This window comes from Mycteria americana, chromosome 6 (assembly GCF_035582795.1).
Source record: "Mycteria americana isolate JAX WOST 10 ecotype Jacksonville Zoo and Gardens chromosome 6, USCA_MyAme_1.0, whole genome shotgun sequence".
Classification (NCBI taxonomy): domain Eukaryota; kingdom Metazoa; phylum Chordata; class Aves; order Ciconiiformes; family Ciconiidae; genus Mycteria; species Mycteria americana.
The window spans coordinates 66,813,009-66,825,623 of NC_134370.1; the positions used below are offsets into that span (position 1 = coordinate 66,813,009).

The 12,615-nt window shown below is 39.7% G+C and overlaps 1 protein-coding gene across 2 annotated transcripts in view; it reads right to left on the reverse strand.

Annotated features, from left to right (window-relative positions):
* Positions 1-12,615, reverse strand: part of ADAMTS17 (ADAM metallopeptidase with thrombospondin type 1 motif 17) — a 201,911-nt gene that overhangs the window by 15,629 nt on the left and 173,667 nt on the right. For both annotated transcript variants that reach the window (XM_075506313.1, XM_075506312.1), the window contains one exon: positions 8,139-8,291. In XM_075506313.1, coding sequence (XP_075362428.1) covers positions 8,139-8,291 — 153 coding nt within the window. The remainder of the gene's footprint in view (positions 1-8,138; positions 8,292-12,615) is intronic.

Sequence of the window (12,615 nt, forward strand, 5' to 3'; positions counted from 1 at the left end):
TTGTTTTAGTGCCATTATACAATATTTACACCTCTGACCATAGCTAAAGACATTTCACAGATGGGGGGACAGAAAATAAAAGAGTAAAAGGGGTGGGATTCATCTTACTGAACTAGCTCTGTTTACATTCTCTTTGCAGTCAGCAGAGAGAGATCACTACTTCAAGGGGCAATTCAACCTTTACTAAGGAAAAGAGATAAAACTGGAGCTGCCTGTCTTACAATAACTGTAAATGGAGCCTAACTACTATCTCAAACAAGGCATCTACCTGTCAGATGGCTAGGACTCAGTGATGTGAATTCAGTTAAGTGATGGACCCATAACCATACAAAAGTCTGTAGTTAATACGAGCTGAACTCATATAAACTTTCTTTCCTAAAATGCATTGTTTCCAGTGGAGATATGAAAACTATATTTCTAAGTCTGTCCACAATAGAGCGATCCGTTTTACTTGGTGGTACAAGGCAGTAGAAGGGCCTTGGGCTGGGCTTTAAGCAGCCCAAGGTGACAGATTTGTGAAACAGCAGCGGGAACATGGACATGGCTCCCCTCATGTCTCCCCTTCTGAGGCTTTTACTTCAGTGGTCCAAGTCTTTTTCTCAGAACCTTTCTTCTGGATTAAGGATGGTTCATTTCCTTTTTACTTAAGTTTGTGGAATAAAATCATAAAGGGAACAGAGGAAAATCCAGCAAGCCCTGCACTGACAGTGAAGATGACGAAAAAATAACCAAGAGCCTTGGAGCGCTGTCATATGTAAACTATAAGCCATGTGCCAGAATCTTCATTTTATGCTGAAATCCTTAACTCACTGAAGTCATTGGGAGTTGGCCATTGACTTTGGTGGGTCAGTGATTTGGCCCATAGTATTATAAACAAAATTGATTTCACTGCAGTAGAAGAGAGGGGCGGTTTCTGCTTTGTAAAACAAACACTAGCTTTCTCTCACACAGACATCTATTTTATTCCATGCATTTCCCTAGTGGAGGTTAAACTAAAGGTGATGGTTTTAGCTCATCATAACTCCAGAGGGTACCATTCTACTTCAGAAATGCAGAGCTATGGCTTTTCATCTTCCTTTCTAAAGGGCTGCATGAAATTTTTACTAGAATACTGGCAACAACTTTGCCAAATTGAGGAGTGTCCCTGGCTGATATAACCAATTTTGGGCCATTTGTTCTCACCCTTTGTAGCCAGGGGTATTTTGAGACTAGCTGTTGGCAAGAAAGGCTGTGGTTTACACATCAGTGATCACGTGCCAGAGGAACAAACCATGGGGAACCACAACTAGCAGTACAACTTAGAGCAGTCCATAGGGGCAGTAGTTAGGTTTAGGATACTCTGATACTCTGGCTTCTGGTCATGCCTAGGACCAAAGCAGAGGGTTCGAATACTAAAGCTTGTTGGGTCCTCTCCTGTCAAATCCAACTCTATCACCTTCTGGAGAACAACTGATTTGCATCAGTGAGGCCTGCAGACAATCTTCCAACATCAGTTTCTAGCTATGGTGCTGAATGCACATGAGCAGCCATAAATCATGAAGTTGTTTGCTGAGCCAAAGTGACTAAGCAGCAGGAAAGGGTCTGTCAGCTGTGATGTGTGACTGCAGTTTTAAGCGACCATCCCTCCTGTGGAGTTTTCTCTGAATTCAACCAGAAAAGTTATTTTCTCCAAGGTAGAAGAAGATGAACTTAGTTATGACCTTTATGAAGAATTAACAAGTTGTCCATAGTTTATCATAAACAGATGGCAGGTCAAGCCATGAATTTGTAATGAATGTTAGAACAAAGGACAGTTTGCTTCTATATTTACAACAGCTTTGAATATACCTTTCAAACCACAGCTGTCCTTGATTTGCTCTTCTTATCACGTAATGTGAATTAATCATTAAGAGTGAGGCGTATAGAGGATTCTGTTGATGTTCCCAAACATTTGGAACTCAGAAAACATGCCTTCCTGGCACTGGAACATTGTAGAGTATTTTTTGAACAAAAAAAACCCAAAAACCAACCCCAACATGTTTTTGGTGCACTGCAAGGCTAGGGGTTTTATCTCTTAGAGAATACAATCTACTGCCAAAACAATTAATTTGCAATTACAAAATCCTTGTTACCACCCATTGTGATGAATGACTGCTGATCTTCAGTATGAAACACCTCAATGTCTGGCATAAACCCAGTATTTTTCTTATAGAAAATTAGATTTTTTTCCTCCCTGCTGCTAATATTCTCCTGGGATGAGAACCTGTAGCCAGCATTTCATAGGCTGAGCAAAATACTGTAAAGAAATTGGCAACTATTGATGTCCAGGGAGGGCAGGTGGCTATAGGTAATTTTTCAGATGTGCTTTATCACTACTGACACTATTTGGCAACAAGAGTATTATTTAACATCACACTTTGCCAAGCTGATCCTTACTAGTGCTTTCCAGTTTCTGGAGTGTACTGTCTTTCTGAATCCAGTGAAAGTTGTGCCAGGTGGTTATACGAGATGTAAAGTGGTAGAAAAAGATTTCTCCTCTGCTTTCTCTCCTAGTTGAAGCCCAGCTTGACAGATCGTATATTTCTGTTTTCACCTGGGCACATGAATCTGGGATGGTTCCTACACAAGACCCAAAGATCTTGCACAGTCTGGCAGGTCAGATTCTGATCTGTATGGTATTGGCATAAGCCTGCATTAACTTAAGTGGCTGAATTAATCTGGATTTACACTAATGTAAGAGAGACTGATATCTGACCCACTGTGCTGAGTGAGATCCTTGGCTTGTGGCCAATGGGTTGCAGGGAAGAATGAAAGTCAGTTACCCTGGATTTACATTGGTTATCTGAGATTAATACAGGCCTTAGTATTTACAGAGCATCTACTGTAACTGCGAAGAAAAAATATGGCAAAGCCAATATATTACAAGGCTTCTATGTATCTTTCTTCTTCTAAAAATCTTTTCATTGCACTATGTAATATAATAGGTTAATGAGCTAAATTGTTGCCTGAGGGACAGAAGTTGCATGTTTAAACTTCTGCCCACAAAGCTGAAAATGCACCCTTGTGAAAGTCAGCACTAACGATGGAGCTAGTGTATCTTGCTTGTAATTCTACCTTCCTTGATATAATACCAGTTAAAAGGAGAATAGCCAAAAAAGTGAAACTGGGAACCCTGAACCATTCTGTGCTATTGGCTTGAAATACAATACTTCAGTCACAGGACAGAAATAGAGTATGTCGAAGCATATAAAACAGTGAAATAATGAAGTAAAACTGGAAATGAAGAAAAATCCATAAAAGTCTTGTGGAGAATTGCTCCCGCTATATAATCTTGCCTCTTCAGTTATACCCTAGAAGAGTTGAAAAGTCAACCGGAGAAAAGGATCTAAAAAAATACAGCCTTGGCCTGTGCATTTGCACCCGAGTGCTCTTCCTGCTACGTTATTACTAGAGCAGAAGGGTAGAGAGCTGAGGACACGGTTGCAGGGGGAAGCCTTGGGTAGCTAGAAAGCAGTCCCTAGCGCTGTTGACCTTCAAGCACAACTGATCTTTGTCACCACCATTGCTCGCCAATACATCAAGCCTGCATCTCCCTGCAGCAGGCCAGCACTGCACCCCCACATCATTTGGGACATATGTTTTCAACAGCGTGAGTCAAGGTAGACTTCAATGCAAAGTCAGAGTCCTGCAGCTGATCCCTTCAAGTGCAGCCTGGAGCAGGCGAATGGTACAGACTCAGGCTCTGCATCCTGCTAAGCTTCCTGGAGAGTCACGTACATAAAGACACATTCTGTTCACTAGCGGCCTGCATTCTTCACAGGAATGTAATCCTTGACATAAAGTTTGTCAGCAAAATACAATTCATCATGAGCTACTGTCTTCCTAAAGCATCAAGAGGTATATTTTCAGCAACCTAGGCAAGTGTTGGGAAACTGAGCAATTTGTTCTTGTGACTAGCACAACTACAACAAAAATGTAAAAATGTTTCCAGTGCTAGAACATTTAACAGCTCAGATTTCAAACAAGGAGGAGCTATTTCAAAGTAGAAAGAGTGTATGAGATGTTTGTTTCTTTAACTGAATGCAAACTGGATGTGGAATTTCCTTTTGGAAGAAACGACTGAATGGGACATGGCTTGAATTCCCATTTGTATATTGCATCATATATAAAAAAGGATGATATAATGAATTGCAATTCTCAAGAATTCAGGCAACAACAAAAAAATGATTTCAGGTTAACACCTTCAGTGGGTCTCTTGCTGTGCAATCTATCTTTCTACTAGGTCCAAAGACTCGCAGGCCAGGAACAGTTTAGTTATGTAGCTCGTAATACCAATGCTGTGTTTGTGTTAAATGCTAAAAATAATAATTATATCCCTTTAAGATAAGAGGTTTAAGAGAGAAGTTGCAGTAGTGCAGAGAAGTTGGAAGTTTAATAGCAGTGGTAATGGAGGTTACACAAGGTTGCTAATAACAGAACAATACACTGTCTTTAGAATTACAGTATACAGTCTGTTAATCTCAAGCACTGCATTAACAAAGGTAACTTCAAAGACATTTAAAATAACTTTACAGACCTGGCCCTATGTGTTTGCAAAGTGAACTAGATATATCGGTTCCTCATGCAACACTTGAAATACGCTGCAACTACATTGGAAATATTCAAATATCATAGTCAAGACTGCTTGCTAAATCTGCTCAATTAGCTCCAAATGCTTTCCACAGCTATAATAGGTAGTAAGGACCATCTGCAAATAAACCTGACAAAAAATGGAAAAGTTCCTCTTCTTCAGAGCACGGGCAGGCAATGGCTGCAGAGCCGTTACTAAGGCCAGTGGACAAGGTTTTGGCTGGTAGGTGCAGGTTAAAGATCAGCTTGCCCATGCCTCCAGCCCGCTTCTACACAGAAGTGGATCCAGGGTCTAAGAACATAAAACCACAACTTGTCTGGCATAGATTTGGAGCTTTTGCTGCTGCCCACTCTTGCACCTTCTGAATGCAACAGGATCTAAGACCTTATACAGGATAACCATGTCCATCACTGTCAGACACAAGTTACTCATATAGGGCTGGGAGCTCCTTAGGGAAGTGATCTGTCTTCTCATGCACAGAGTCCATGTATTCTATAAATACTACTAATAATAATATAAAAATAACAGTCTGCCATTACCACCCAAACAGCCTGTTCTATTTACAAGTTGTATCTGGACTTGACTTTTTAAATGAGGTTTTGCCTCTTTCCCACATGACTTGCCGGTATCTTCAAATGATCTTGGTTTGGGAAATTAAGGATGGGAGGCCAAGTCACCATGCAAGCTGTTTGCACATAAAGCATCAAAGCCCCTTACTTTAATCTGTGATAATTACTACTGTTAGTTAAATCTTCCTTCCTTGATGATGCTTAACAATATGTAACAAATGCACAATGCATTAATTGCAAAAAGTTGTTGCTTGTTCTGCGGTCAATTTGTATTAATAGAAAAATTTTCCATCTTAGTCAGCACAAAGCTCTCTCACAGAGATTTTTACAGCACCAGCAACAAATGTTTTACAATGGAATTTTACCCTGGAAGTATGAATTTTAAAGAGTTCACTATAATCTAACTGTCGCAGACTTTGTGTTTCTCCTTAAAGGAGGAACTGTTTAAAGCTGGACAACACCAAAGAGGAGTTGCTGATAGCAGTAAAGGCTCTCCCCCTAAGTGTGAGCCCTGCATTAAAGCTTCTGGATCCTTATGATGAAAATCCTTCACTCAGGATTTGCAAAGAATTGAATTCCACACCAAACATTTCAGCTATCTGGGTTTCTGGGACAATACATTTTCTTCAAAGAATTGTATCTACCCATACCCTTTTCTAGAAACCCAGTGGTGCCTTTTGTTTACCCCTCTACTCAGAGAATAAGAATCTAATTGTGTGATCTAAGCGTCCAGTCAGAATTAACCAATATGTCTAGAATTTTAAATGCTCATTATAAACCAAATCTAACTCCAAGAACATCCTGCTGGACTCACACAGGATGAAATTCCTGGGAAGCAGAGAGTTGGCACAAGCTCTCTGCAGACAGAAGCAGGCCACATATGCAGCACATAAGCTTTTGTGCCCTTCTGCACAGGGAGGATCCTGATCCTGAGTTAAGAATTGCAAATAACAAGTGATTTTGCACTGATCCTGTCCTGCTCACATGCAGACACTAAATACATCAACAACACTATCTACTGTGACCAATGTATCATTGCAGCCTTTCTAGCAGTGAGCCAACATCTTTATCAGATTGGAATCATTCATACAATACTGAACTTTCAATCCATGTAATCACTGAACACTCAATTATTTCATATTCCTCCCTATAAAGAGAATCCGGGTCAATTTGCATGCCAAAATGTTTTAAAATTCCACAGATAAATAAATAATGTTATTTCACCTGTTAACACACGGGGACTGTTTGTTTTGGCCAGCTTGCATGGACTCTGTGTGCCAGGTTACGAATAAAATGATGTTCAATACTCTAAACATTCTGTGATACTAATTCCTGGCTCAGCATAAATCCAGACCTTTTGTATGTGGCAGCTTCTTAATGCATTCTCCAGCACTGACACCATTAAATTCATGTATCTATGACAGAGTATATCTACAAATATTTGTAATTCCTAATCACAATGTAAAAAAAATGCAATCTCAGATAAGCCAATTTGCCCATCATGGGCCTCTATTTCACTGGATTTTGCTTGCTGGAGTTTGGGTTTTTGGAAAGCAAAATGCAACTACTGTATCCCAGTGGTTTCTGCACATGCCGTACATTCCAGAACACAAAGTAGGCTTTCTGTTTAAAGAACAGTACAGTTACAAAGATAAGATAAAACCAAACTGGAATATAATATTCCTGGGAAATTTTAGTTCTTTATGCAAACATGAAGTCAGTAATGTAAAGGATGCTTTATGAACAACACTGGCAAAGGCCAAGTTTCTCACACTGCCAGGCCTCCTTCCCAAGCAAAACTACCTATTACTTTAAGATCAGAATACAAATACAGAGCAGACTCTGCTCTGGTTTAATCCACTGCATTCGGGAATTAATTCCACTGATGTCACTGGAGAAACTAAATTCAGACAGGCCTAAGTGAAGGTAAAATCCAGCCCTGAGGAAGGGACTGATGGTTTTGGCTCTGCCTTTAAATTCATGGCTTGCTTTCATTTCAGGTGGTTGGAATAAGTCTGGGACTGGACTATGCTGTGTAGGTCCCAAACTAACATGAAATTAAGCTGCACAGCTCTAGTCTTGCATCTGTGGTAATAAAATAGTGTACTGTCTGACTCTGCATGCAGGACCTGCATGAGGCAGAGGAGCAGAATTCAGCTGTGAGCGCTCCCAGTTACCTTCTGTTTCTGTGTGAGTCTGCTAAGGCTTCCCTGCGCTTCCCCCCAGTAGTATTCCCCCCCAGTAGTATTTAAGAGTTCTCCCAAACCTTCAGATTTATCACTTGTGAGATAAGAAGACTAAGGTCCAGCTCTCTTCTCAGCTCCATACTGATGCTTTGAGGGAGACAAAACTCTCACCACAGCCCCCCTGTGAATTTCCCTTTTTTCTCAGTGACTAGGTTCCTAACTCGAAATGCAAATTTTTAACACATATTTACACTCAAGGAAATGAACCTTCTGCTATTTTCTTTTTAGCTTGCCCAGGCTGGACATGGGACACCTCCTTAGTTCCCTGCACTCCTGGAAGATACTGCTAATGAACTCTTTTCTGTAAAATTCAATCTGCTAGCCAGAACTGTTCAGAGTTTGCTTTTTGAAATATGGAAAGCAGTTTCAGCATTGTTTATAAAGTAGCTTTTTGACAACAAGAGTCCACCTGTGGTGGGAATCTTGTGTAGGTTTTGCCTTTGGTTGGTTAAGCTGTCAATTAATACTCATTTCTACCCTGTTTGGAATACATTTCTCTAAAACTTGCTGGGTCATATCCATAAGCCTGCGTTGCAATGTTTGGGTTATAAATGGCATAAGGGGAAAGTTTAAATCCCAGCAAAACCTCCAATCAAAACCAGTTAAACCCTTCTTTCCAAATATTTAAACTGCAAATTAACACAGACAGCACACAGAAGCACTCTGAAGATCTTTGCACTTAGAAAGAAAATACCATGTAGTGTTCACTGTTACCTTAGACCAATCGCCTGTTTTCCATTCGTAACAGCCTGTGTGATCCTCACACTCTTCCTCGTCTCTTGGCCTGGTGGCTGCATCACATTTGCCTTGAGAATTTGTGCACGTCACTGTTCTTTTCTGAATCCCCTTGCCACAGTCTGCCGAGCACTGCAAAACAACAGGTATTTGTTTTCTGTTACATGATGCCTAGCAATGATAACTTTTATCTTGGTAACACAGCTAAAAGGAAAAGCTGGTTTTATGAACACAGAGAAAAACTGATAACCTGTAAGATTTTCTCCCAATAATCTAAGCCCCTTTCAAACATAAAAGAGTAATTTGAAAAGCATGATATCTGCTTGTGAAATATTTTACTTATGAAAAATGGCAATTCTGAAAATTAACCTTCTTTGAAAAATATCAGCTGACTTTTTGCTAGAATCAGTGTTAACAGATGAAAAAACCACTAAATGTTGTGTTTAAGAGCTCTTGATTCATACTGAAAAAGGACACACTGAGATTTAAACATAGAAGTGCCACATCCCGTGATGCATCATGGGAGTAAAATGATGGTGATAAATACATTTTTAAATCCCAGTAGCATGAGACCACTGTTACAAACACATTTCTGCAGTACAGTTTGTACGTACCATGGCAAAGTCACAGTTGTCACACATGTTCTCATGTGAAACATGTACATGACCTTCACTCTTTGATTTGCCATATGTTCATCACTATGTTAGTTCTGAAGAACTTCAAATGTACACAGGGGATAACTCAGGAGAGGCACTATTCAGTGAGCCACAGTGTTGTGATCAGCTTCCAACCATGGCCAGCAAGCTAGCCACAGGCATCAGCAGGGATGAAAGACAGACTTCTCAACACCAAAAGCATAAGCAGGGACTGTTTGAACTCCCCTGAGAAAGCAGCAGGCTACTAGAGCTGCTAGAATCAGTTGCCAAAGGAAGACTTGATTCAAACATTTGGGCACTCTAACAAACATTCATGCGAGTGAGCACAAATTATCCACAAATATTTTTGTGCCTGGGCACTATGAAGGTAGCTTCTAAAGAGCCGGGATACCTGGTCACCCATTTGTTATCTCTGCCAACGGTTGGCTGGAAATTCTGTTTTACTGAAGAATTTGTCTTGTTTTCATTGACTGTACTAGGTGGGAAAAGGACACTGGCATGAACTGAAACAGAATTTCTGTTTTAAATAACCAGTTCGGTAATAGAGTAAGAGATCTGCTGATACTGTCACAGCCATCTAAGTGCATGCCACTACACAACAGCATAGCTAGTCTCTCTGCTCTTCATTTTCATGCCACTGCTGTGGTTAAGAGTGAGAAATTTTCTTGAAGAGCCACTGGGGACAGGTGGGTGGAAAAATGATATCTGTACCAACTGAGATAAAAACTAACCTCCTCTAGCATGTCAAGCTCTCCCCTTCAGGGGATCAGCATAGAAAAGACAGTTGATTTGACACTGAATAAATAGTGAAGATATGAGATATTCTGTGAGGTCTTTTGAACATATTCCAAGAAGCTTCTCCATCCAGGGGGTCTATGCTGGAAACAAGCATCAGCTTGATATAAATTACATCAAATGGACAAATCTCAGCATGCCTGTCTAACCGTCTTAAAAATACAATCCAGGCAGGTCTGACCTGCTGGCCTTGTTAAGGACATGAATGACAAGCGTTTATGAGCTGGCAAGCAAACAGACATGCCTTTAAATACTTCAGAGCACTACAAAGTGACTTCTTGAAAATCTGGGAAATCTTCCACTTAATTTACTATGTGCTGCTCATGGCATGACCTCCTTACGGATGTAACATCTTTGTAACAAGCACAATTGTATAGTTTTGCTAGATATGGGGATGAATTCTTCCAGGCTTTGCAAAATTCCAGAAACTGCTTTGCTGGACTCCTCAGAGCACAAGACTTGCCAGAGATCCCAGGCTGGAGCTCCCTAAATGGTACCTTGAAGCCATGAATTTGCCCCAAGTTGTATAGACTTTCCCAAATTATATATCATTTTCCTCAGTCCTCAGGGTGGACTCCTCAGGGTTGCACTCGTTCATCTCAAACTACAAAGCACGATATATAAAATCTTTCAAACGGTCCAATTTACTCAAAGTAAATCAAGCTGAAGTGGGAGTATTTTTCACAGTAGGAGAAATCTCTAGGTGGGTTTTACAAGCAAGTCTGGGAAAAACACCAACTGTTTGTTCTTCCCACAAGCTTTTAAGTCATTCACAGATTAATACTGCATATACTTTCCTAGACAAAACAGCATTTGCAAAAGGTTTCCAACAGATCTTTGGTGGTCACATATAAATCACCCTCTTTAAGAGTTTTTTTCTTTCCCCAAGTCCTCTGTTTTCATGAAGAATTTCTTAACATATAGATTTTACAGAGGTTCCACAACAGAGCAGTCTACAAATTAATATGCGCAGTCCCTGAGTGTCCAGTTGAGATCATTAGGTCCTATTTTATTAACAAATTACTTAGTCAAATCCCATGAGGTTTTGTAAAGGAGCAACACAACTTTGCAGTTAAGACACAGCTCCTTTATTTGAAGGAAATCCGTATTTTTTTCTGCTCTAGTTCCATAACAGTAGAAACATTCACCTTTTTCTGACAGTCTCTATCTTTGTCATTAAAAATTGGTTGAGCAGTACTTTGTCCAAAACAATCCCAAGTGTTTGGCAATAAAAGGGGAACTTAATTTTTTCCACAATGGAGATTGCATTGGAATTTGCTTTGAAAACACACATTTTTGATTGGGGACCAGACATCAATGTGGTCAACTGGTTTTGTATAACCAAAAAGTTCAAAAACATACATGAGAAAATTGATTTACAAAATGATACTACTACTGTGATATTTACTCCACAACATCAGAATAAATTGCTCAGGATTAAAGTGATTACCACTGCGGAAAGTCCTAGTTATGAGAAGTGTTCAAACTGGCAGAGCATCAAATGTGTCCTGGAGTCAACTGTGCTACATAATAGCAGAAATGTGCCAGAACAACAACGAATTTAAAATCTCGAGTGGGCAATTACAGACACAATAAATAAAGGTAAATAAATTTATCAACGGAAAAGTAAGCCAGTTATTGAAAAAATGATCTAAAAGATTATGTATTTGCAAATGAGCTACGTGGTCACAAATACGGAAGATTTCCACTCTGGAAAAAGTCTTCTGTAACTTGACTTACTCCATTTCATAAAAAGGAGAGAAAAGTACCTGGGATTGTTAACAAAAGACCCAAGTAAAAATTCCCCATGTAAAACAGGTAGGAACTGCACCATAAGAATAGTCTCAGCTATAAACAGTTCAGCTGGTTCAGCTATAAGAAATAAAGAGGGCATTATCTGAAAGGGTTACTTCTATAACACACAAAAGACTTATCAGACAACTTATTAAAACTTTCGTATGTTTCTTCACGTTTTGAAATGAAAGAACTCAGAAAGAAAACGAATCTCATGCATTAGTGAACAGATACAGTGTTCTACTGAAAGGAAACACTACTCTCACTTAACTAGCATCTCACTTGCCAAACAAAGGTTTCCTGTTCAAAAGGTGGACAATGGAATCACATTGTGTTTGTTAAGAGACACTGTTCCTCAGTGCAAGATCCCTTGTATCCTGAGCTTCTGTGAGTTTTAAGCAAATTTCTAACAATAATATTTTGCACAAGCTTTGACAAAGCTCCTAAACAGGAGCTCACTGTTTCAAAACAGAGAGGAATAACAAGGAAATGTCATTTCTTCCCACAGAAATGACTGTTGCTAGACAGTCCCATAACACAGCCAGTCTGGAATGAGACTGATAGAGCTGTAAGCACTGCACCAAGAGTGAAAGGATCTTCTCATCATTCAGATAAGCCTAACAGATACAATATCAAAACTAACATGGACATCTTATTAGAACTGTTACTCACAAGGTACAGACAAAGTTGCCCTGTATTACCTGAGTCCTGGTTATGAACTGTAGGCATACTCCCAGTTCACTCTGTTGCTAAACAAAACACAGGCTAACACACATCATTTATATCTGAAATGCATTTACAATATCTGAGAATAATTTCTTAACTCTGCAACTATGTGGAGATGCATCTTTTATACAAAGTATAACCAGCTTTTCCATGTTCCTGGAATTACACAAAAAAAGGTTGGATAAGGCCCAAAGATTGTACATTCTCTGTAACATGCAGATGCTTGATAAATCTGGTATTTGTTTCATACTGCATTTAAATGGAGCCAGAAGCCCTAGTGGGTTACTACACTTCTGGCCTCAGGTCAGTGAAATGTTTTTTCCTTGCTGGTCAGAGTTTTCAGATGGAAAGATATAGTTACTATAGCACGATATCTAAAACATGCCTTAATAACTCATCTGGTATGGAATATAAACTTCAGCTCCGAACTGATCACCTCAACAAATGACAGTCCTACCCAGTGCCCCAATACTGTGAGGCACTGA